The sequence below is a fragment of the Poecile atricapillus genome, chromosome 16 (genome assembly GCF_030490865.1).
Source record: "Poecile atricapillus isolate bPoeAtr1 chromosome 16, bPoeAtr1.hap1, whole genome shotgun sequence".
In the NCBI taxonomy this organism is placed as follows: Eukaryota; Metazoa; Chordata; class Aves; order Passeriformes; family Paridae; genus Poecile; species Poecile atricapillus.
In genome coordinates this window covers 3,936,040-3,961,047 of record NC_081264.1, presented here as the reverse complement: position 1 = coordinate 3,961,047, position 25,008 = coordinate 3,936,040, and the positions used below count along the sequence as shown (strand labels likewise).

Sequence of the window (25,008 nt, the reverse complement as noted above, 5' to 3'; positions counted from 1 at the left end):
AAAAGCAACTTTGCATCAATTCCTCCAAAATAGCCCATCCAGCCCACACAGCAAAATTGGAATCAAAGCCACCAATTATCACAAAAAAGCACCTTCATCTCAAGAACTGCTCACCCCAGGAAGCTCAGTCTGAGTTTGAAATGTATCAGGACTAATTTGATCATGCACTTGGTTCTATTCACGCTGGTGATCCACTGTTTTCCAACAATCCACATTGTTCCCATCAGTATTTTACATTTCATGTCACGGATTTACCCATGGCATTGCTCTCCCACCACCCACCCCCCACCCACTGCCCCCCCAAAAACCCCACAACTGCTCAAATAAGGAAAAAAAAACAACCCAAAAAACAAAAACCCCACTAACAGCCATACTGTGAAACCAAAATACTATTTTTTAAAAAAAAACAAAACCAAAATGGATGACAGTCCAACAGTTTGCAGGATTCAAAACTGACTCTACAAAGTAATTGTCTACCTTGTAGAAAGGATTTCCTTTTATTTGGAAAATGAGCAATTGGAAATTGGAGAGAAGAGATAAAAACAATCTTTAGATGCTCTGAAGTTTTGCCTACTGAAGGATTAAAACCGTAAATTAAAAGGTACCAAGCCCTCAGAGCTCGCTGCTCATGTGAAGCTTCTTCCATCTCTTTCTTGACCTTTTTAAAAACCATTTTCATGTCTGGGAAGGGAAAAAAAAATGAAGAATTATTGAGGAAAAAACCCCAGCAGTTATTTCTTATTCAGAAATTGTACAGAAGTGCTCAGTTCTGACCCAATAAAGCTTAAACTCAACCCAAAGTCTCAACCCTGGCTTAGAAACTGTGTGGGTGCTTTGGCAGAAAAAGGTGAGATTTTTCACAGAGGTCATTAAAATTAAATTAAAATTAGCTTTTGGAACTCAGGCACCCCATGGGGATAAATTTCAAGCATTTTGGGCATTCCTGGGTACATTTTCTGGATACAGCCCCTCCTCTGGCCATACACACCTGCCTTGGCCTGGAAGGCTCTCAACATCTTCTCATCTGAAACTCTTCTGCTGTTGCATCAGCCCCACATTTTCATATACTCTAGCACTATCTTCTCTCATTCTGAAATGAAAGCAGGATTTAGAGTCCCACCAATCTCATTTGAGACAATAATAAAAATAAAAATCCTGTTATAACACACCACATAATTCAGGGACAACTGATTTTACTTGATTTATTTTCAGAGGAAAGCCCAGGACAAGAGGGCAGGTTCTGGGGTAACTCAGCCTCCTCTGAGGTCTCTGAAGATGAGAACAGCTCAGAACTGAGAGCAGGACTGAACTTACTCTGGACACGTTGGGGTTGGGGTGCAGGGGGGGAGAGGGCTCTGATCCCCACTCGTCTGGTCCGATAACGAATATTTAATGTTTGTGTACTCGTGACCTTTCCTCTTGCTCTTCTGTGAAGCAAAACACACAACAAAAAGCCAGGGTTGGGGTTAATCCCAGCAGCCAACCATGGAGACAGTGCAGCAATTCCAGGAGGAGATAACCACGGGTGTTTTCAGGTTTGTCAGTGAGGAGAGCGTGCAGTGAACACATCACTGAGCGCACCTAAAGCTGTTGGGGAGACAAAACCTGAAAATCCCCATTTTCCCCCATCCCCACCATCTCCTCTGAACACACCAACCCCTCTGAATGTTCTCAATCCTCATCTCCTTGGCAGAAAAATCCCCATTTCATTCTTGAGCAGCCAGTGGGCTTCCCACTGGCCTTATTTCCAGCTTGGAGCTGGGGCCAAAGGAGCGCCACCGTTGTTTGCAGGAGCTCTAATAAAATAATATCTGAGCCCATTAGGTTTGATATAAAAAGCAGCCAAGCTGTTATTTGGATTCTGCACATATGCTCCAGGCTGCAGCCAATTGTGCTGGCACCCAGCTCCAGATCCTGCCAGGGAACTTACGCCGGGAAAGAACCGGGATATGGATTTTTCCTTTTCCCAGGCATTCACAATGCCTGAAAACACTGAAACCTACAAGGTAGGAATGAAAGTTTTGTGGGGAATTGGGGTTTGGGGAGGGGGCTGTGGGTTTATTTGGGGTTTTTTAATGCTGCAACAAGTCCTGAAGCCTGACCCAGCCTCACAGCAGAGGCTGGAGGAGCCTCCAGGGAGTTCTGGCTCCTGAATTCCCATTAAGAACATTCCTAAGATTGAAGCTTTTCCAAGATGATCTCCTGAAGCTTTCAGTTTGTTCTGGTGTTTCTGGTGATTCTTAAATCACTCTCAGCCAGCATTTAACAAAGCTGTCCTGAGCAGTTTGTGGGAACACAGCTTGGGAAAAGTTTTGCTGAGCAAACCTGGATTTGCCTCATTGAACAAAGTCTGGGAGAGAAAAGATGGATTGGTGGACACGTGGAATGCAGAATTTGTGGAATGGACCACAAAGATGTTTTGTAGGAACCAGCTGATAAAGAAGAACTAACTCAGTACATGTTGGAAAGTCCCCAGCAGGGAAAAAAAGACACTAAAAAGAGTGAAAATATGGAGTAATTAGCATAGAAAGCAAAAGGTACAAATCCCAACTGCTCCGAGGTCAGGGCAGGGAGCAGCAAGGACAGGCAGAAAACATCAGCTCTTTATCACAAAACCAGGAAACTGCTGTAAAACCCCCCAGAACTGGAGTGCAAGGAATTCCCTGAACAGGAAGAGGGAGGGGAAACTCTTGTGCTTGTCACCACTTATTCCCAAATATTTCTGATCCCACCATGCTCCTGGAAGTGCTTTTTGTTGGATCACCACACTCACCCTTTTCATTTTCCACTTCAATAGATTCATTTCCTAGCAATAAACTCCCAAAATTGGAATTGAAGTGATCAGCATTTGATTTTCCCCTTTCAGAAATACAGGGGACAAGCTTGCAAATCTCTTTAAAACACAAAGATCACGAGGCTCTGCTTTAATTAACAGACCCTTATCTTTGATTCTTCCTCCACAGGAAATTCAATAATGGGAAGGAAATTTGAGATCTGGGGGCAGGGCTGGGGACAGGGAGGGTAGGAGAGAATTCCACTCAAATTAAGGTGAGGATTCCAACTGATGTTTTAAAGAGAAAATTCCACTTAGTAATTGAAGGGCAGGATTCCACTCAATAATGTAAGGAGAGGATTCCACTTAATTTAAGGAGAAGATTCCACTTAATTTAAAGAGAAGATTCCACTTAATTTAAGGAGAAGATTCCACTTAATTTAAGGAGAAGATTCCACTTAATTTAAGGAGAAGATTCCACTTAATTTAAGGAGAAGATTCCACTTAATTTAAGGAGAAGATTCCACTTAATTTAAGGAGAAGATTCCACTTAAAGAGAGGATTCCACTTAAAGAGAGGATTCCACTTGGCAATTTAGGGAGAAAATTCCACACAATGTTTTAAGGAGAAGATTCCACCTGATAATTTAAGGAGAGGATTCCACTTAATAATTCAAGGAGAGGACTCCACCCAACAATGTAAAGAGAGGATTCCACCAAGCAATTGAATTAATTCTTAAGCATAATGGACTGAAATACAGGAGAGGGTTCAGACCCAGCCTTCCCACAACACAATCCCCCCCAAGATCCCTGGCAATGCCACTCCTTGCTGGAATCCTGCCAGGTTCCTGTTGGATATTTGGGATGGACCCACCTGCTCCTCCTCGATCCTGCGCTGGAGGGTCTCGATGTAGTGCTGCACTGCCATGTAAATGAACCTGTACTGAGCCTCTGTCTGCACCATCCCTGAGCGCTGGGACCTCACCATCTGGATGGTCTTGGGGACATCGATGTCACAGTCCACCCCTGGGAGAATAACCACGGTGAGGGTGGAGCCCACGGGGTGGATCCGTGAGCAGGAAGGGAAATCAGAAGGGAGGAGGTACCTTTCTCTCGGATGATGTCAATGAGGATGTCAATGACAATGAAAGTTCCTGTTCGCCCAATCCCAGCGCTGCAAGAAGGGAGAAAAAAAGGGAATTTAATTGTTTTGCTCTTTCTGAATGCACACCAAAACCCCAGCCAAAGGAAGAGTCTGGTATTAGGAGACAGGAGGCTTCCAAATTACAGCCAGGGGCTTCCAAATTACAGCCAGAGTCAAGCCACAGAGCCAAAAGTGAGCAGAGACCTCAGGGAAGGGAGAGAAATTGGTGTTTATAAATATCCCTCAATCACAAAAAAAACCAAACCCCATAAGGTCAGATCTAATATTTCCTTGCCTAAAAAGTATCCCATTTACAAGCTGAGAACATCCAAAAAGGACAGAGCCCTCACAGGTGGGGTGAGGTGCCAGAATTCCCATGATCCTGCACTTGAAATGCTCCAGCCAGGACTGGTCCCATCTTTTCATCTAACAGCAGAAATTTTCATTTATACAAAGATTCACACTCTGAAATCCCTTCCCAAGGGGAGGGACTCTGTGCCACCCACCCAGAATGTGACACTGTACAGACAGAAAACAGGGAATTGTGAGCAATTCCTGGGAAAAGTTGTCCTTTTGAAAGGTCTCAGCTCCCTGGGCCAAAAGGAGGAGTGGCAGGAGGAGCCCAGGCCACCCCCTCACCTGCAGTGCACCACCACAGGTCCTGCATCAGGAATGCTCTCCTGCTTGTGGTGCACCTCCTCCAGGAAATCCAGGACACCCCCGGGATCGCTGGGAACGCCGTGGTCGGGCCAGGTCCGGAAGTGGTACTGCCACACCGTCCTCTCCGTGTTCCCCTGCAGGAAACAAAACCCTCCAGAGCTCAAATCCAGCTCCTTATGGGGCTGGGTCCCCTGGGGAGGGGGCACATCCCAAATCCAACCTGAGCACAGCACCCACAAGGAGGGAACGGCCAGGGAACATCAGTCACTGAATCCCCTGATTTGCTTCTCCTCCCTGATCCAAACTGTTCCTTGACAGAAGCTGCCATTTCCACGCTGCTTTCTCACCTTTTTATCCCTTCCCTTAAGTGAATTTTCCACACCCTGGACCCACACAATGCAAACGTTTCCCTGAGGGAGTAAATGCCTGGCTGGATTGAAGTGTCCTCAGTTAAAAGCATTATCCCTCCTCCCAGATTCCCTGCAAGCTCTGCAGCACTTCCTCTCCTGCCAAAAGCTGCTTAGGTAGGAGAATCTTCAATTATCCCAAGGGCAAAGAAAAGATGGATGGAACTAAACGTGGAGCTTCAAAGAAACACAGGGCTCCATTTATTCATCTCCGAGTGCTTTTATTGATTCCAGAGAAATGGGCTAATCCTGCCATTTTTCCTTTGGTGATCCACACAAAATAAAAAAGGACAGATTTCCTCTTGTACTCACCTGGCCAACTTTGGAAAGTTTCAGCTCTCTCAGGGTGTAATCGTGTGCTGCACTCTCCTTCACATTCCGGACACGCATCACCCCGTATTCCTTCAGGGAATATTCATCAGGCCAGTACTTGACACACTTACTCTGCAAGATTGCAAAATACATAAAAACAAAAAACCAAAACAAAAAAACCCAAAACAACAAACAAAAAACCAAAACAAAAAAACCCAGAAACAACAAAAAGGAATAATCAGGCAGGGAAAAAAAAAGAGGCTGCTTTGCAAACTGGTTAACACAACCCTGAAGCTTTCAGAGTCCACAGAGGACAATCAGCTGATGAGGTTAAAGAATATTTTAATGAGAAGTTTCTCCTCTCCATAACAACCACTGGATCATTTCAGACAGGTACAGGCCACCTCTTTTCTTAGCACCTTTTGGGATATTTTGTGCCTGGATAGTTTCAAAACCTGGAGATTAAAATCCTGCTTTTTTCACCCCCAGCCACGGGTCTCAAAACACAGAATTCCAGCAGAATTCCAGCCCCACAGGCTGTGCCACAGCCCAAACCCTATAAAAAGTAAAGATCAAGGGTATAAATCATTTCCAGTGGAAATAAAACTTGGATGCTTGTTTTTCCATGGCTTGCAGCAGGAAGGGCTGACACAGCTCTGGTTCCCTCAGCAAAGAGGGTTCAGGCTCCTGCAAAGGGAGCAGTTCATGGGTCTGCAGCTTCTAAAATGCAGAGATTTTGGTGTGCTGCTTCTCCATCGAGATTATCTTTGCCCAGGGATAAATTCCATCCACTGAGGAATGGATTCACCTGTCAGCACTTGGATTTGGCTCCTGTGACAGGTCAGGAAAGAGCAACTCCTGGGAACGCAGCATCAAAGCAGGAATTATTGTAGGAACAGCTTCTAGCAAGAGCAAACACAGACCAAGCACCGAGTCCTACAGAGCAATAGGGTCTATTTGCAGTTATTCTGAATATTCAGGAAAAAAACCCGGCACAGGGAAGCTCCTCCTGCCAGCCCAAGGCAGAGTGAGATGGCTGAACACATGCCCATGTAGGCAACAAGATGCTTTTCTGCTATTTTTGCTCTTCTTTCCCTGTCACAAGGGGAGAAACTGCAGCAAATACACTGAAACTCAAGCAAATACACTGATTTTGAGGGGTGCCAGCAGAAATAATTTGCAGTTCTCAATGCAGAGCTCCGAGCAGTTGGTAAAGCAAGTCTGAACAGCAACATGATGTTAAAATAAGCTTTACTCTGCTGGAAGGGTTGCTGAACTGCCTCCAAAACCCCGAAACTCTTTTCATTTCTAAGGATTTGCTGCTTCTGCACTTTAAAGTGCATCCAGGACTCGATGCAGGGCTGGGATGTTCCACAGTTCCTCCTTTCCTCAGGCTATGAGCTCTCAGAGGCAGCTCTGGGTTCTCTCCTTCCTGCAGGTCTGAAAAGAGCTTGGCCTGAGATAAAACAGCTTTGATTTGCTGTCAGGACTGGTACTTGCAATTCTTTAAGAAGCAGAGGCCATTCAGGAGGCTCTTAAAAAAAAAAATAAATAACTTGAAGGAAGAAAGGTGCATTCGAGTCAACTCATGATTTATTTCTCCTCTTCCAAAACAAAGATTATCACTGGGAAGGGGGAGCTTCTCCCTCCTTCAGTGAATTCTCAGGAAGGAAACACAAATCCTGTCCCTTTATCAGGGTGATGAAGTGGCAGAACTTTACCAAGAGTAAAAAAAGATCCACCACATAAAGTCAAAGACTCAAAAAAACCCCCATAAGACACAGTCTAATGGCTCCAACAAACAGCACCAGTGGATGCTCTCAGTAAGGGAGAGAATCCTGTAAAATCTTCTGTTATTTGTCTTCAGTCCACACACACAGAGTTCCTGGGGGTGAGGAACCCCTGCAATCATCAGTCACCCACAGAAAAACTTCAGCTTTTAATTGGATGTTTTTTTCCACGAGTGACATTCCCCTTAAAAAGGCAACAGCTTTCCCTTCAGAAACAGATCATGGGAATATGGAAAAAGGTTAAAAGGTGGACAATAATGCGTGTGGAAGAAGCAGAGAAACTTAAAATGAAAAGGAGAACAGAAAGTGTTTATCAAACGGAAAAAAGATCAGAAGCAACAAATTCCAAAGAGAAATCCATACAATCTCCAGGAAGCTGTGTGTGGCTGTTGCCAGGACATCAGTGTTTAATTATTCCTATTCTTTCCTGCCTTGTGACATTAGAAACCAGAAACCAACTAAAATATCTCCAGGTTTGCCAGAGGCCAGGGAGCAAGACAAGATCCCTGTACTCCAAAGGTAAATGGAGATTTTTGGGATACATCATTGCAGGGAAAATTCCTCTTTGGGAGCGTTAAATCCTGCCAGAGCAGTTCCCAGGTAAGAAGCAACAACCTGTGTTCAGTCTTGTAATAATAAAATCCCATAATTCTGCTTTTTTCAGGGAGGCTTGATGATCTAAAATGAATGGTAAGACTTCTTCTCCAGGAGCAGGGAATTTTTCCCTTCAAGCACCCAGAATTCCTGCTTGGCCACATCTCCCATCCCAGAGCCTCCTTCCCGAAGTTTGAAACACAGAGATTCCCATTCAGCAGCTAAAATTTCAGCAGCCAAACCTTAAGAAATGGAGGCTCGATGTGACAGGGATCTGTCCCCAAATTCCCATAGGCACCAAGAAAAAAGGACACTCAGCACCTTCCAGAGCTCCAAGGAATCTGCTGCCACACCACATTCCAGCCATAAATCAATTTATCCCAGCCAGTTCAATCCCTACTTGTACTCAAATGTCAGGACCCCTCCCAAGGCCAGCTGGAGTTTGGTTTTACCTTTCCTCTTTCCACTTCTTTCGTGGTCATGACAATAACTCGGGAATTCTCCTGGAACACCATCCTCCAGAAATCATTCACCGTGTTCTGCAGGCAGCCTTGGGTAGCAATGTAACTTTTTTTTGGCTTCGAGTTGTTGCACTTGGTTTCAAACTCAGGCTAGAGGGTGAGGGGAAAAACAGCAGTTTAACAAATGGTGACAAGATTCCCCTGGATTTTGGGAAGAGGAGGTGGGAACACACTCACCATGATAATATTAGCATTGATGTAGTCTGAAACGGGTTCATTGGGATCACCATCGTGGAGAACAACTCTGGTGTGATCAACTGCAAAAACACACATGGATGTCAAGCACTTGCATTCTACAGCTGTGAACACGAAGCAGCTGTTAATTAATTATCAAACTTAGTAAATTAGTGATTAGAATATTCCAAATTGCCTCTTTTGCTTCCTTTAAACAAGGGGCAGCGACCAAAACATGTCCATGTCCTGGGATTTCAGGAACACAGGGACACTCAAACACTAAGTCAAGGCAAAGCCTTGGGATTTGCACGTTGCAGTTCTGTCCCCCAAATTAATCCTCTTAAATTTAAGCATTCCAGCCTGTTGAGTAACAGTTGAGGGATATGAGGCTTTTAAATGAAAGCTGAAGATAAAAAACAATATTACAAATATCTACAAAGTGCAAATACGTGAACCCAAATTGGAGATCACAGCATAATCCTGATGAGAGGGGAAACTATCATTAAAGAGAAGCCAAGGAACCCATTGGTACTTAATTAACCCTGTATTAATGAGGAATATAAAGCAGAGTAACATTAAATGGCAACGCAGGGTCGATACTTACAGGGTAAAATGTTTTTGTATCTATTTTTGTTCTTGTTTTCCTGGCGCTGCCCTTCCTTACGGCTGTAGAGGAGTTTGCATTCCTGCTGCTGCAAGGTCTGAGGGGAAAACACAGACAGGAGGGCTCAAGAAAAGCAGGATGGACTGCTCCATCCTCACAGCAACCCCTTCTCCCAGAGAAAAAGGAGAAGAGGGGCATTAGGAGACTACAAATGGATTATCCATAAATTATGCCAGGGAAGGAACGGCTCGGAGTGGGGATCTCTGGAACACAATGTCCCAGGGACAGCAGCAATTCAATATTTTCACAGCCACGCTGCTTCATGGCAAATCTCCCCACTCCCAAATCTTCCTGGAGCTGGAGGCACCAGGATCCCAATGCTTTGCTCCAAGTTTTCATCCCCAAAGCAGTTCTGGCCCCACTAAAAGGAAGATTCAGGCTCTGGAAGCTGCTCCCCTGGTCATTCCCACCCTCCCGACTCTTGCTTTTATTTACTGGCACATTTGCTGACTCCTGTCTCAGCCTGATACTCCCTCACTTAATGACCTTGGATAATTAGGCTCATCCTAAAGCCAGGCAAAGCAAAAGAAATGTAAGTTAAGCAAAGTTCCAAGCTTGTCACAAAGGACAGAAAACAGCCCCCAAAGCGTTGCCTGTGGAATTCCAGGCAAAACGACTGAGAGCTAAACTTTCCCAGCAAGTTAACGAATTGAAGCAATTAAGTGTGTGGAAACCACATCTTCCTTCCTAGAGTTAATTATTATTGCTTGGAGCATCCCTGAGGAGAGATCCAGCAGCAGCAGCGACTCCCAACAAGCCCATTCAGAGCAGGAACAGCACATCCATAAATCTGGAATATCCTCCTCGACTTCACCGCAACATCCCAGCACTAAGCTCAGAAATAACCATTTTACAGAAGGAAAAACATTTCAAGGACTGTCAGCATTCCTGTCTGGTGGTTCCTGGGACAAGAGGCTCGTTCCTGCCTGGAGACAAGTAATTTAAATTCACCATCTGGGCTGGCAGCTCCTGAACAGCACAGACAGGGATCCATGGACAGCCTGGAGTGTGCTCCCCACTCCTGCCACCATGGGGGACAGCTGGAGCTTCCCTGAGGGGAGTGGAAAAGCAGGGCACTAAAACTGCTAGCAGAGGGCTTCATTCCCAAAAAAAAATGAGGGTTAGTGCTGACCTCACTGGCAGCAGCAAAGGGGGAAAAAGGAGTGCAATGTCCCACAGGTAAAATCCTCCATTTATTTGCTTTTCCTGCTAGACTTTTCCTTCTGTAAGGAAAACACTTTGCTTCTAATGCCACACTGAGAAATCAACTCCAAGAAAAATTTCTTCAAACGTGTACCAGAGGTCAGGAAAGAACTGTGAATTAATAGCTCAGTTATATTTTGCCAAACCAACAATCCCTTCCCACACACACGACCTCTGCTGACTTCTTTTCCTCCCCAGATGGAATTCAGCAGCCCTGGATCGAGGACTGTCCCCTCTCTCTGGAAAGAGAAAGGAGAAAGCTTAATCCTCATTTTATCATTTCCCAATGCCATGACCTCACTATCTGATATTCCCCTCACACACCTCTGTGCTAATCCCTTCACTTTTCATGGATTAATTTCCCTTCTCCTGGCAATAATCAGAGCACACTGGACAGGACATTTAGCTAATGGGTATTTCTGATCAAAGAGGCTTTCTCCAAGGATGGTCACTTTGCAAATCCATCACTATTCAGGAAGTTTCTCAAACCAGCCTCTCTCCGGAGCTCCCTGAGCACTTCCCAGTTTCCTGTTGCCATCTGCTGGTGGAATTCCAGACTCCACTGGTGGTTCTGTGTGTGTGAGGTATAAACCAGTCCATTATATCCAGCCTGGAGTGTTCCAGGACAGGTTGGACGGGGCTTGGAGCAACCTGGGAGAGTGGAAAGTGTCCCTGTCCATGGGAGGGGGTGGGATGGGATTTAAGGTCACTCATAACCCAAACCATTCCACCATCCCAGGTTGCTCCAAGCCACATCCAATCTGGCCTTGAATGCTTCCAGGGATGGGGCATTAGGGTTCATCCCAGCTTCTCTGGGAAGAGTTTCTTCTAAATTCTGGAAGGATTTCTTCCCAATATCCCATCTAAACCTCTTCTAGTTTGAAGCCATTCCCCCTGTCCTGTCCCTACATGCTTTGCCTGGAAGAAAATTGGAATTTTGCCTGCAGAGAGAAATGAAACACCAAAACAAACAAAAAAATAAATCTCCAGAAGTCCAAGGAATGCATATAATCCACATTGCTTCATCCCAGAGCTTTCTACCACTTCCCAATGGCCCTAAGAGCCCCAAAAATGAGTATCAAAAAGCCACAAGGACAAGGACAATGGACAGACTGAAGTTTCCCTAAAGAAATGGTTCCCAGTTTCCCAAAGAGCAGCAGGAATCTGAAGGATTGTCCTGGTGGGACAAACACAGGAGAACATGAGGCCCCCTCCCAGTGGGGTGGGGATATCCAGGAGGGATTGTGCCAGGGACTGGATAAAAAGCACTCACAATCAGGGAAAAAAAGGCAAATATTTCAAGCCACAAGAGTGGAGCTGGCAAAACTTCAACCCTGGAAATGGGAGCAAAAACTGGGACCTGAAGTGACGGAGAGGAGGAAAGGCCAGGAAGGCAGAACCCAACGTGAGTTTAGCAGTGTGAGACTGAAGACTGGAGGAAACACTGGAGGAAACACTACTTGGAATGTAAGGAATTACCTCAAACTCTTCCCAGAAGCCCTGCTTGACTTTATCCGTGGTCTCTGCCAGTTTGCTGAGCTCCCTCACTCGGCTCTCGATCTCGGCAGCGTTAATCCTGGTGGTGTTCAGGGGCTGAGAGACAGAGCCCAGCACAGGGTGAGCAAATGACAGCCATGGAAAGACAATTCAAACACAAATCCCCTGAGGTGAGGATATTTTAAGGGGAATTTTAGGATCCAGGCATCGTTTTGGAAGTGGGAATTTTGGAATTCAAGCAAAGGGCAGTGAGGAAGGAGAATTTAAGAATTTAAAAACTGATTTTAAAGTCTCATGGTTTTTATTTAATGCATTGAATTGTCTCATTTCTGGACCTGCCCTGCAATTCCTGCAGACCAGGGTGACACCAGGAAATTCTGCACATCAGAGGCAACGCTCTATCCCTTCACAAGCCTAACAAAAATTGTTCCCATTTAAACGACGTTGTCATCCATTTAATGAATTTTAACTCCTCATTTTTTGCCTCAGAAAAGCAGAAAAATCTTGCAGAATGCATGGAAAAGCTGCATTTCAACAAGATATCCTGGAGGTGGCAGAGCTCAGGGGTGTCCTCTCCTCCTCACCTGTTTGAGTTGTAACACGGTGCCCAAAGTCTCCACCATGGGGTTCTTCTTGTAATGCTCCACCAGATCTGTCAGAGAGTCAAACTTCTCCCCTCCTCCAACGTCGTATTTGAGATCCTGGAGAGACAAATGCTCCTCAAAATAAATGCACTTCCCACCACCGCAGCTCCAGGCTGTGCCTTGCATCAGAAATAACCTCTAAAACTCTGTGTAGAAGGCTCAGCTGAAATCCTTCTGCTGAAGGATAGAACTTTAATAAATAGAAAGGCACACTGCAGGACATCCCCCTTTTTTGCCATCTCCTTGAAAATCGGTTTATCTGCTTTTTTAGAGAGCTGATTCCCTCTGAACCGGGGTTCAGGCAGCTCTGGAGCTACAGGATGAGAATGAAGGAATTAGGGATTTGAATTGATTTCCAAAACTGAGTGTGTGATTGGCTCCTGAAAGGCTTGTACTGCCTGGAACCATCCTGATTTTAAGGAAGCAATACCAGATTATTTTCCTCAAAGGCATAAATGCTAACTGCAAATCAGAGAGGTATTCTTGAAAAAATAAACGTATTCTGGTAATTCAGCATTTACAGTCCCAGTGGGTCATCTCTACCTCCAAACTACTTCTGTGACTGCATTTTATGTGTTTTTATACAATTTAGTCATTGAACTGCCTTTGGGCACAACAGAAGTAAAAGAAAATAACAAAAAAACATGGTTTTTTTTTGTTTTTTTTTTTACTTATGATTATTTTTTAAATTGCAGCCCATGGAGGGAGATTAACTATCAAAACTGTAATTTAATAATATTTCAGTGAAGAACTACCTCATACTAAATACAAGATTTAGATTTCAGGGCATTCCTTGGAGTGAACACTCATTTTCACAGACTGTTGATCATCTACCAGGTGTCACTGCCTGGACTGGCAGGAGAGAGACACCTGTGGATGAATCTCCATTTATCCAACCACTCCTATCTTGATAGAATCCACCCAGGAGACTCCAAAGGCTCCCTGAGCACAGCAAAGTGTGATTTGAGCCAGAAGGCCCTGACAGGAGCAGTCCCCAAAAAAATTTGGAATATTGATGCTGACAAAGGAATCATTTTGATCAAAGGGATGACCTGCAGCAGCCCCAGGGAAAAGAGGAATGTATCCAGAGCTCCTGGGCCCATGGATTCCCTGCTTTCCCTACCTGGCAGTGGATCATGACGTGTGTCACTTTGGATTTGCCATCGTTGCTCTCTCCTTTGTCATCCCCCGTCCTCACGGACAGGACAAAGTCCCCGGGGTGGCTCTGGCTCTCCCGCACCAGGAAACTCCCGTGTTTTCCTTTCTCTGTCAAGAGTTTCTCAGCTTCTCTCCCAGAGAGATGCCCGTGAAACCACCTGGAAATGAAGTGCCAATAGAGGGAGACACCCTGCTTAGCATTCCAGCTGAATCCGCTTGTTCCAGGTATTTATTATGAAATTGAATCTTTCTGTTTGGTCAGGTCTAGGGAAAACCTCAGATGGTAAAAATAATAAATAAAATAAGGCTTGGAAGTGTCCAGGTGCACACCAGTGAGGACAGAAACGCTTCAAAGCGCTTCCATGGAGTTTCCTACAAGCTTCCAGTGAAGCTTTGATTTGGATCCTTCACAACAATCCCAAAGGATTCCAGTAAACACCAGGTCACACTCCAGCCTTCCCCTCAGTCAAGGCATTCATTCTTCTTTTATTTCCTTCATCAGACTTTCCTGATAAACATGTGGAAACTTCATATTTTTGAGACCTCTCCCTTCTATCCCACCAGGAACTGGAGAGGATAATCCCAGCAACCTCAGTTCTTCAGGAAATAGGGCCAAAAAAGCACAGATCCTCCCCACCTCCGTAAAGGCAGTCTGAGGAGTGAGAGAACTTGTTTGAATATTTTTCCTCATTTTTGCACTTCTAGGGATCTGCTGGTTTAGTTCTGACCCCTGACATTTCCTCAAATCCAGAGTCTCAAATTCTCCCTATTAACCCTGCTCCTAAAAACAGGAGTTTGAGGAATCTGAGGATTTGTACGGCTTTCACTTTCTACCCACTGCTAGGAAAAGCACAAAAAGTTATGCCCAGAAATATCCCTTAGAATTCCTTGTAGCAACAACAGCATCAGGAGAACTTCTCCAATTAAACATTCTCCCAGTAAAAATAAAGGGAATTATGCCCTCTTTTTCAGGGAAGAATGCTGAAGGGAACAGGTTCTGAAGCTTGGATTGCTTCACCTTTAACCACATTTATTCAGCTATTTTGCAAGGAACCTCCCTGAAACGAATCCGAGGTTGTGGCCACCCTTTTCCCAGATGGAGACTGAGTGTTAGGAGGGATAAAAACAATTTATTAAGAAGGACACTGAGGTTCCACCACTTCTCTGACCTTTCTGACGTGGGATCAGCGCAGTTGAGGGGATATTTCAGCTCTATGACATCTCCATTCTTCTCCTTGAGCTGCCCATGGTGTTCCATGTAATACTGGACCAGCTCAGCCAGCGTGGCAAACTTCTCTCCCCCATAGAGGTCATAGTAGTCACCTGTGTTCTGGATCTTGATGTGGGTGACAGCTCCAGTTCGTCTAAGATTCGAAAGACAGGACAAAAAAAAAAACAAACCCTTCTCAAGTCAGCTGATCAATCAATCAATTTTATATTTATACTTTTATATTTGGTGATGCCTGAGGTGGAGAAATCCATACTCAATTCCAGCACGGAACTACCACAGAAGAGCTGAGCTACTGCCCCTCTGCTTCTCTGCCCACCAGCCAGGGGGAAGAGGAAAACAATTCTGTGCTGGAGGGGTCCCTGAAGGCAGCACAAACCCTGCAACCTCAGGAGCCCCACCAGAAACCCCTCAAAGCCCCACAGAACTCCACACACAAGCACAGGGGTGGAGGGTGAGAGACACAGAATATTCAACTCCTTTCTCCAGAATTCCCACCAGCTCCCCAAGGTCTCTCCCTCAGGAAACATTTGCCTTTGCCTGCTGCCACAGTCTCTAATGTGAAGGAAGAGCAGCTCCCAGCAGGAATCCCCTCTCGTGCCACAAGGCCCGTTATCTCACAAGTATCCAAGCAGCACAACTCTTATCACCAATCCCACTTTTCCCTTTTCCTTTATCTACTTCCTCTTGCTGTCTTTTCCTCATCCCTACCACACAGTGTCAGGGGACAACTGTCACACAAGGCCTATTTTGGAAGCTGAAAAAGCCACAGTTGCCCTTAAAAACTTGCTGACTTTTCCTGTGTGAGGAGAGTCTGGATTTCCTGATGGATCACTAATTCCCAACACCTCTGCTCCTTCCAGCTGGCTATCAAATAGATTTGTAAAGGGCTAAAAGGAATGCTATTATCAACCTGTTTCTGCTTCCCCTAAACATTTTTTGTCCTGCTGTAAAATCAGAATTCACTCCCCTCCAACCTAGAGCTGGGTGAAAGTATTTGAGAAGCTCTTCAGGGATAACGGGAGAAAAAGAAGAGGGAAAGGTGAACAACACTAAAAAGTGATCCCAGCATCCTTCCACCTCTTCCAAGGAGTTCATCCACAGCTCCTTCCCCACAGAACAGCAGCAAATTAAGATCATTGCCAACCTGGGGCAGGACTGGAAAGATCCAAACTCACCTAACAGAGAGTGTGAAGTCTCCTGGGTTACTTTTGCTGGGCCGTGCCAGGAAGCTGCCATCCACTCCTCTTGTTAACAGCAGGTTTTCTGCCTCCACCCCAGTGATATTTGGATGAAACCATCTACAAGAGGTTAAAAATAAAGAATGTTAATAAATAAACAGCAGGTTTTCAGGGTTAACTCGCACAGAGCAATCTGACAGCTTCCAAACTGAGTTTTGCACCCAAATTAATAACGTTTCTCTCTTCATTATTAGTTTTGTATTGCAACTTTATATATTGCAATTTTCTGTAAGCCCATGAATTACACTCATCCCCACTCTGACTGCCTGGATCAAAATGATATCAAAGGTACACAACATAAACACAGACCAGAAGTGGTATTTCCTTACTCCAGCAAAACACAGCACACAAAGAAACTGAAAGACAAACAGGAAAAATACCTAAAAATAAAACAAAACATCCAAAGTGACACTTGACAACATTCTGAAGGTTAAAAACTGAACAAAACCTCATGGTTTATGGCACAGCTGAGGGGGCCAGGAAGGAACTCCCCGTGTGGACACCCCAGTGCTGTTCCTCCCAGGAATGTGGAGCCGGGCTCGGATCTGTCCCGCTTAAATACAACTACAGAGGAATCTCCTATTGATCCTTGCCACCCACAAACTGCCCTCAATGACTATCCCAGAGCCCAGGCAGAGCTGGGGCTGGGCTGTGGCCAACAGCTCCATGTCCCCACCTCTGGCATTGACTTTGGAGACTTATTTGGAGCCACTCGGTGTCACCGCTGCCTCTGCTCTTATCGGGAATTTACCCATTTTCATTGCAGCCCTGAAGGAGTTCTGTGTGAAAGGACTTGGTGAGGATTTTAGAAGGCAAAATTCTAAATATGAACCATCAGAGCAGGGATGTGAGCACCCCAAGCTCAGCTCTGTCACCTTTGCACTTGGCAATTAAAAATCACCTTTGACTTTCAGAGTTAAATCCTCATTCTTGTGTGCTGAAAGAATTCAGCCCTCTTTGTTCATCTCTGGCTTTTCCAGAGTACAGCAAAATATATAAAAAAAAAAAAACTCCACAGCCAGGCTCATCACAGAGAGAGGAGTTTTATATCCAGAAAAATTGAACAGCATTCCTGATCCTTCCTGATCCAGTCAGCATTTCAGGCTGAACTGCAAAATCAGCAAAATATGAGAGCACAGGTCTAAATTAAGGGTTATTATTTCAATTGTTGCAGCAATTCCTGCTCTACTGAAAAGCTGTCAATATTCCCACCAAAGCCTTCTCCAGACCAGTCTCTTCAGAAATGTTCTGGAGTTTCAGGATTCTAGAAAATCCAAATCTCTAGCAAGTAATTCAAACAGGAATTAGGATCCATTTCAGAAGTAAATTGTGTGAATCTTCTTGTGAATCTTTTTTCCCCTAGTTAATAATATTCTACTTCCACCATGAAAATCTAATGAGTAGTCCCCATCTTTCACTGAAGAACAAGACTGAAAATATTAAATTTATGCACAGGACATGGAAAAAAACCATTCAAAAATACTTCCAAATTATCACAGCAAATGGGAATGAACTAATTAATAATGTTACATTTATCTAATAATTATTCAAAGGTCAAGGAAAGTTCTCACAAAAGAAACTGCACAATCATCTGCACCTGGGATGAACTGAACATTAAATAACACAGCCCACAACAGGTTGCATGGAGAAGGTGATCATATATTTACCACATTTCCACTCCCAAAATTTTACTTCCATTAGGAGAAAATAAACAAACAAACAAACAAAAAAACATAAAAAATGTGCGTAGTTTGAAGAGTTTGCAAGCTTTTTAAACATGCACAGGATTCAAGAGAAACCTTGATGAGTTTTGGAGTTAATAGCAAAAAAATGTTTAAATAGACAGAGAATAAATTGTTTGGATTGGTTCTCCAGATTTATTATACTGACATCCCATAAACTTTAACCAATGGAATATCTTCTGTATCCTGATATATTCTGAAGTAGCTGTACGTGATTTGCTCCAGCAAAGGAAAAATAATCATTTAGGTACAGAGGCGACTACAAATAACCTGTTATTTAACCAGCATTTCAAGGAGAGGTTAAACACACAATAGATGGTTCAAACCCCAAAAATCTCACTCCCACATCCACACAAAGATGCCAAAAGCCAAGTGCAACAAAGCCAAGCTACACCTGGGAGGGTTTTCTGGCACTTTATGTAACTCTGGCTCTGCTGGCACCTCGTCCTCCTGCTCCCTCAGCTCCGTATTTTTGGCTTTGAGTAGGAAGCTGCATTTGTCAGCCACCCCAAATAGCAGAATGGGGGTGTCAGTGATCCCTGCCAGCGGTTCCGGCCGCGGGGAGGATCCTCCTTGAAGTGCTGCCATCCCTTGTGCTCCCAACCTTGGGGCTGCAGCCCTTCCAAACTGGGAGGGGACAGCAGAGAGCTCAGCAGTGACACCCCCCCCTCAGCCAGGACCTGCTCTCACGCTTCCTTTTATAGGGATGGAATGCATTTTGGGCTTTTTATCCTGCTTTCCCTCCCCATCTCGGTGGGAGCAGGTGCAGAGCTGCCCTGGCCAAGGGCAGTGAATACAATCGCAGAAGTCACCCAAACCCACGCTCTGCTCAAACTGGCTCCTCACCATCCCTCCTGCTGCAGTTCCCACTCCAGGGCTTGGAATACACCGTCCCCAGTCCCTGATCAGTTCACAGCAAGGTGGAAATGTTGGTAAAAAAGTAACCAGTGAAAACCAAGGGGGTGTCAGCAAAGCAAGGAAACTTCTGATGAACAAAAAAAACCCAGGGTGGAAACATCTTTCCCACAATTATCCCTTTTTTGTTGTTATCATGGTCCAGCAAAGACCAGCAGGATCTGTGCTCCCTAAGTCACACGCTGCCAGCACATTTCCCTCTTACCAAACAAAAAGAAATAAATCAATACCATTTTCCATGCAGTGATTGGGTTTTTTAATCACCTTTGCAAGAGCAAAGGAGAGATGAAATCAGTTCTGTCTCAGCTGTCACAACCACAGCACTGGGGATGTGCTGACGGGTACTTTAATTACTCCTATTTATAGGCTCATCAGTTGATATTTCCCAGCTTTTTTTCAGTCTCCCTCACAAGTTACAATTTAGGGCTCTGAGCTGAGTAACAGGATTATTCCTGGCAAGGAGGAAGTTCACAATGTTGCCAAAAGGTAACTTGTAGCCTTGTTCCAAGCGTGAGCAGGGACACCCAGAAAACACAACATAGACTGAAAAACCTTCATGCAGTCCAGAAATCCCCAAATCCAACTATAAATAGCCATGATTTGAAAACAGCTCATCCAGATTCACCATCTTGAGCAGAAGAGAGAGGACAAGTTACCCTTGGAGAAATTATAATTTAATAGGTATTACTTATAGAGATGAATAAATTGAAATTGTGGCTGCCCCATCCCTGGAAGTGTCCCAGGCCAGGCTGGACAGGGCTTGGAGCAACCTGGGATAGTGGAAGGTGTCCCTGCCCATGCTAGGGAATGGAATGGGATGAGCTTTATGGTCCCTTCCAACCCAAACCCTTCTGGGATTCTGTGAAGCTCAGAATAGGTCTGCTAAAAAAGGATAAATACATTTTTACTCTTTTCTATGACAATAATTCCTCTAAAGCCCAACATTCACCCAAACCTCTGAGCCCAAAAGGACACCGGGTACCAGGCAAATATTGAAATACATTAAGGGCAGTGAGAAGCTACAACAAAGAAATGGGTTCGCCTGTTTGTCATGGCGCTTGAACAGTGCCACAAGGGTCTGAAATTACGAGCGAATGCTGATAACTGATAAGACCGCAGGTGTGGGGAGCTCAGGAACACTCTTTTGGCAGCAGGGTCGTGTTTTAGGGTCGGTAAATCAGCGGCGTGGCCCTCGGTGGAACAGGAACCCTGGGCCTCGGTACCGAGCAGGTCCCACACGCCAACAATTCATCCCTCGGCTCCGGGGCTCCGTGGGGACACCCGCTTGAACCCCCCCAAAGCGGGGGCACCGGGGCAGCTCCGGCCGCCTGCGGGACCCGGAGAGACTCGAATCCCGGGAGGTTTCCGTGGGAACGGGATCCGGGAGTGGGGGCAGCCCACGGGAACGGGCGGGGTGGGCGCTGCCGGGGCGGCTCCCGGGGGTCCCTCCGGCCCGCAGGGAGCGCTCCCATCCCCGCAGCCCCCGCGGGCGGGCGCGGAGGCGCCCCAGAAGCAGCGGCCCCTGCCCGCCGCCCTCCCGCCGCTCCCGCCTCACCTCCGCGATGTCATCTTCCCCCGTGGCCCCGGCGGGTCGCGGTGCGCCGGCCCCCCCGCGCCGCCCGCCGCTCACATCGGGGTCCCGGCGGGGCCGCGGCCTTCGGGCGCTGCGGGGAGCGCGAACAACGGCGGCCTCGGGCCCGCGAGCGCGGCGCGGCCCGCCCCGCGTCACCGCCCGCGCCGTCATCGCCCCGCGCCGCGCCCCGCCCCGCGCCGCCGCTCCGCCCGGGGGGCTGCGGGACCCCCGCCACAGAACAGCGGTGGCACCGGAGCCTCGCCCGCGCACGGGACGGGGCGCGGAGCCGGCCGAGCCCCGAGCGGACGCGGGTTAAGCGGAGGCGGAGCGGCGAGGCCGCTCTCCAGGCCGGGGGTCCCGCAGCCCCCGGAGCGGGCGCGGGGTCTGGTGTCCCCCTCGGTGGTGACCCGGGGCTGCCCCGGGCAGCGCGGACCTTCCCGGACTACGAGTCCCGTGCTGCCCCGCGCGGCGCGCTGACGTCAGACGCCGCGCTGTCCTTAGCCCGCGCACCCGGATGTGAGTCCCTTTTGCTCCCCCGGAAGGTAAGGATGGCGGAGCTGCCGCTGTCGGCGCCGGGCCCGCCGCTCTCCATCCGCCGCCATCCGCCCGCCCGCGGACCCAGCGCGGTCACAGGCGCGGCGCGGCAGCCTCGGGGAGCGGCGGGGGGCCCGGATGGCGCGGGGGTGGGGAGGAGCGGGAGTGTCGCCGGTCCGAGCGGGCCAGGCCGCGGCGGGATGCGGAGGCCGCGCCGGAGCCTCCCGGGAGCTGGGCTGGGGCTGGAGCGGGGAGGCCGCTCGGGCAGGGCCCGGCAGCTCAGCGGTGCCGGGGCAGTCCCGAGACGGGACAGAGGCGGCTGCAGGCTCGGAATGTGTTTGTTTGTCCTCGCACTTCCCAGCGAGGAGCGCTTGGATGTGCGCTGGAGCTGTTGTAACCAGCGTGCAGGAGCATTTTAAGTCGTGTAGAGGCGCACAGGGAGCAGGGCTTGGTCAGCTACGGCTGGAGGAGGTGGCTGACAGCTACTAGACAGGTGGGAAGGATGGTTTGGATTCTTTTGTTTTTATTTTCTCTGCTCTGTAACGAGCCCTAAACCTTGCTGTCTGTGCAGATGGCGGGCGAGAAGGCGCCGGAGAAGAAGCCAGCTGAGAAGAAGAAGCCGGCCAAGAAGAAGGCAGGGGAGAAGAAGCCGGCGGAGCAGAAGCCGAGCCAGAAAGCAGCAGGGGACAAGAAGAAGAGGGTGAAGAAGTACCATGCCAGCCGTAACCCCGTCCTGGCCCGCGGCATTGGGAGGTATTCCCGCTCAGTCATGTACGCCAGGAAAGCCATGTACAAGCGCAAGTACACGGCCCCAGAGACAAAGGTAGGGGGGGAAGCACTGGGGGAATAGTCACGTTTGTGTTTTGGTTTGAAATGTGCTGAGTTCTCCTTGTTCTTTGCACACAGATAGAGAAGAAGAAGAAGGAAATGCCCCGCGCCACCATCACTAAGCCAGTGGGTGGAGACAAGAATGGAGGCAGCCGGGTGGTTAAAATCCGGAAAATGGTATGGAAAAGCACCGGGATGCTCGTGGTTTGGTCCATGCTGGGTGATGAAGGAGCCTCAGCCTGTACAGACCCAGCATTCTTGGGAGATGATGGGAATTTAGGTGGGAATTCTCTGTCCTGTGCGTTGCTGTGCTGAGGTGGAAGCACTCATAAATACAGAGTTTGACACTAAATATTCCAAAGCATTCCGTGTGTTCCCAAGCAGAAATCCTTCAGAAAGCTGAGCTTTAGGGAAACGGGGACAACCTTTTTTGAGGAGCTGCTGTCCTGTGAGACGCAGGTGGTACAAGATGTTTGTCCTCTGTTCCCAGCCCAGGTACTACCCCACGGAGGACGTTCCCCGGAAGCTGCTGAGCCACGGCAAGAAGCCGTTCTGCGAGCACAAGCGGCGCCTGCGGGCGTCCATCACCCCCGGCACGGTGCTGATCCTGCTCACCGGCCGGCACCGCGGCAAGGTGGGCACAGCTCCTGGCACGAGCGTTTGGCAGAGGTTCAGACATCCTGAATTTCCTTGCTGATTTCATCTGACCCACTGGGTGTAAATCTGTGGCTTTTGTCTGGGTGCTTTCCTTGTCCAGCCTTTAGGGGAGGCAGAGGTGAAATAAATGTTAAAGTAAGGTTGTTGTGCACAGAGAAAGTAAAACAGGTTCAGCCAGTTGCTTGGACAAAATGCAAGGAGTCTTGCTGAAGTACAGAGCCAGTGCCTGTTTCTGTTGCTGCTCCTGCAGAGACAAAACTTTATCCTACAGCAGTGCTGCAAATGAAAAATTAAAGTTTCGTTCTTAATTTGATTATCGGGGATGGTTGTATTGGGTTCTCTGTCCTCAGGATGGTCACCAACATAACTGGCATCCTTTGTTTTCTTGAATTCTCTGGTTTTTATGTCCTTGATTCCATAAAGAGTGCTGTCAGAGAAGGAAACCTTGACCAGAAGGAGCAAAACACAACAGGGGGATGGCTCTGACTGTGTGAAGTTATGGGGTCCTTGTGGTGTTTATCCAGTTCCTGCCTGTAACTCATACAAAGGGTTTGGGTGCTGGGATGGCTGTTGGCATCCTGTAGGATGAGGGAAGAGTGAAAGTGGAGTTACTGGCTTTGCTCAGCCTTGAGAGATAAAGCTCATGAAGAGTCAAAGTCAGTTATGGCACAGCTGACCCACACCTGGAGCACTGTCAGTGCTTGTACCAGTAACAGAGGCACAATCCCAGTTTGGCTGTGGTCTGGGAGCACTGGGACCTGAGGATTGATGTGCTATCTCGTTTCTTTACAGCGTGTTGTGTTCCTGAAGCAGCTTGATACTGGCCTTCTGCTTGTTACAGGTAAAAATTTTATTTAAACACGGTATGTGTTGGGTTTTTTTTGGGGTTTTTAAGTTCAAGTTTGTCTCTGGGCTCAGTAGTGCAACAGATCTGCATGTGTTTGGTTTGGCATATCAGTGGGGAATCATGTTCTGTGGTGGAGTCACCACCCCTGGAGGTGTCCAGGGAACAACTGAATGTGGCACTCAGTGCTCTGCTCTGGTTGACAAGGTAGAGATCAGTCAGAAGTTGGACTTGATGGTCTTGGAGAGCTTTTCCAACTTAAATGATTGTCATTTGTGAGTGCAGGGAGGTGGAGGGGAGATAATTAAGCTTCAGGGTCTGATCACCTGGAACAGTTGAGGAAGGAGGCTTTTGTATTTCTAGAGGGCTCTGACTGTTGAGATTTTAGCTGTGGCCATCACATGGACTGCAAAAATTCAGCTTCAAGGCAGTGGTTTTCACCAGAAAAGCTAACCCTGTTTTCTCTTGTCTCCTCTGCCTTCAGGCCCCCTGGCTGTCAACCGTGTCCCCCTGCGCAGGGCCCACCAGAAATTCGTAATTGCCACATCCACAAAGGTGGATCTCACTGGGGTGAAAATTCCCAAGCATCTCACTGATTCCTACTTCAAGAAGAAGAGGCTGCGGAAGCCCAAGCACCAAGAAGGAGAGATCTTTGACACTGAGAAAGAAGTAAGGGACAGGGTGGTTCTTTCTCAATGCTCCAGGCTAGGCTGGAAAGGGGGAATTAGCAGGAGAAAAACAGGTAGATTTTAAGCAGTCATTAATAAAGTGAGGTGATGCCACTAAAACGAGGTAACCCCCCTTTTAAATGTGGGGATTTTTCTCAGGGTTATTATTCCAGTTAAATGTCTTTTTTGACCAAGGAATGCTGTCTCTGTGTTGGCTCCAAGGGGTGCTTCAGTGCTCCACCACCTTCCCATTATTGAGAACAAATAGAGGAAAGATTTCTTAAAAATCCCAAAACTCAGGGTTTGCTGTGAATTTTCTCCTCTCCCTGAAGGATTCTGCAGTTGCTCCCAGGATTTTAATGCAGTTCTTTGTGCTTTGCAGAAATACGAGCTGACGGAGCAGCGCAAGACAGACCAGAAGGCCGTGGATTCCCAGATCCTGGCACGGATCAGGAAGGTGCCTCAGCTCCGAGGGTACCTGCGCTCCACATTCTCTCTCTCAAATGGAGTTTATCCTCACAAATTGGTGTTCTGAGCCTTCTGGAAGCACCACATTAAACTCCAAGGGAAAAAAAAGTGAGGGTTTGTGGTGTGTTCATTGCAGTTTGTAACAGCAGGTGTTGCACGGCTCTTGCAGTGCTTCTTGCTGTGGGGTGAAACTCTGAGGGGCTGTAGGTAGTGACCAGAATTTGGAGTGTACAAAGTTTGGGGTGTAGGAGTTTTGGCTGTTGGAGTTTTGTGGTGGTTGTTGGATTTCTTTCAACTATTTTTAACATAAACAGGAATTCAGCTTTCTTAACTATGAGCGAGCTGGGAAGGGATCCTGAACATATTTTACTTTGGGAATAGCAGCTAATGCTGGGCTGACACAGTGCAGGATAAAATATTTCTGTGCTGAACCTCAGCAAATAAATAACTTTATGGAGGTATTTCAGGAGCTATGCTTTGATTTTGAAGTGGAAATAGTCCACAGTTTTGCAGGATAAAAGTGTCTGAAAGTGAGTGGAGGTTAGTGCTGTGTTGAACGCAGCAGAAATCAATGCTCTTACACAAAGCAGGGATGTACAGTTCACCAAGTCTGGCACTCTGGAGCTCTTCCTTAGCCAGACTTCTGCAGGAATCCAGGTTTATGTAACTGCACCATCTGTCTGCCCAGTAATTCTGAGCTGAGGTAGCCAGCAGGGTTAGACTTGACAAGAAATGGAGATCTCATCAAATTCATCAGGCTTGATGAAAAC

The 25,008-nt window shown here is 47.1% G+C and overlaps 2 protein-coding genes across 2 annotated transcripts; one reads left to right on the top strand and one right to left on the bottom strand.

The window, feature by feature from the left end:
* Window positions 1-445: 445 nt before the first annotated feature.
* On the bottom strand, window positions 446-20,397 carry PTPN11 (protein tyrosine phosphatase non-receptor type 11). The gene is made up of 16 exons (XM_058851365.1): window positions 20,222-20,397; window positions 15,947-16,069; window positions 14,710-14,904; window positions 13,506-13,698; window positions 12,323-12,439; window positions 11,721-11,834; window positions 8,979-9,075; window positions 8,378-8,457; window positions 8,132-8,290; window positions 5,296-5,427; window positions 4,556-4,710; window positions 3,879-3,946; window positions 3,647-3,798; window positions 1,315-1,427; window positions 989-1,090; window positions 446-681 (listed from the first exon to the last, which is right to left on the bottom strand). Exons 1-15 carry the CDS (start codon window positions 20,233-20,235, stop codon window positions 1,021-1,023), a joined length of 1,782 nt encoding a protein of 593 aa, XP_058707348.1. The 5' UTR covers window positions 20,236-20,397; the 3' UTR covers window positions 446-681; window positions 989-1,020.
* A 361-nt stretch (window positions 20,398-20,758) lies between these two features.
* RPL6 (ribosomal protein L6) lies at window positions 20,759-24,699 on the top strand. Its single transcript, XM_058851367.1, has 7 exons — window positions 20,759-20,781; window positions 21,345-21,596; window positions 21,680-21,778; window positions 22,092-22,235; window positions 23,051-23,099; window positions 23,587-23,771; window positions 24,153-24,699. Exons 2-7 carry the CDS (start codon window positions 21,345-21,347, stop codon window positions 24,303-24,305), a joined length of 882 nt encoding a protein of 293 aa, XP_058707350.1. The 5' UTR covers window positions 20,759-20,781; the 3' UTR covers window positions 24,306-24,699.
* Window positions 24,700-25,008: the final 309 nt, after the last annotated feature.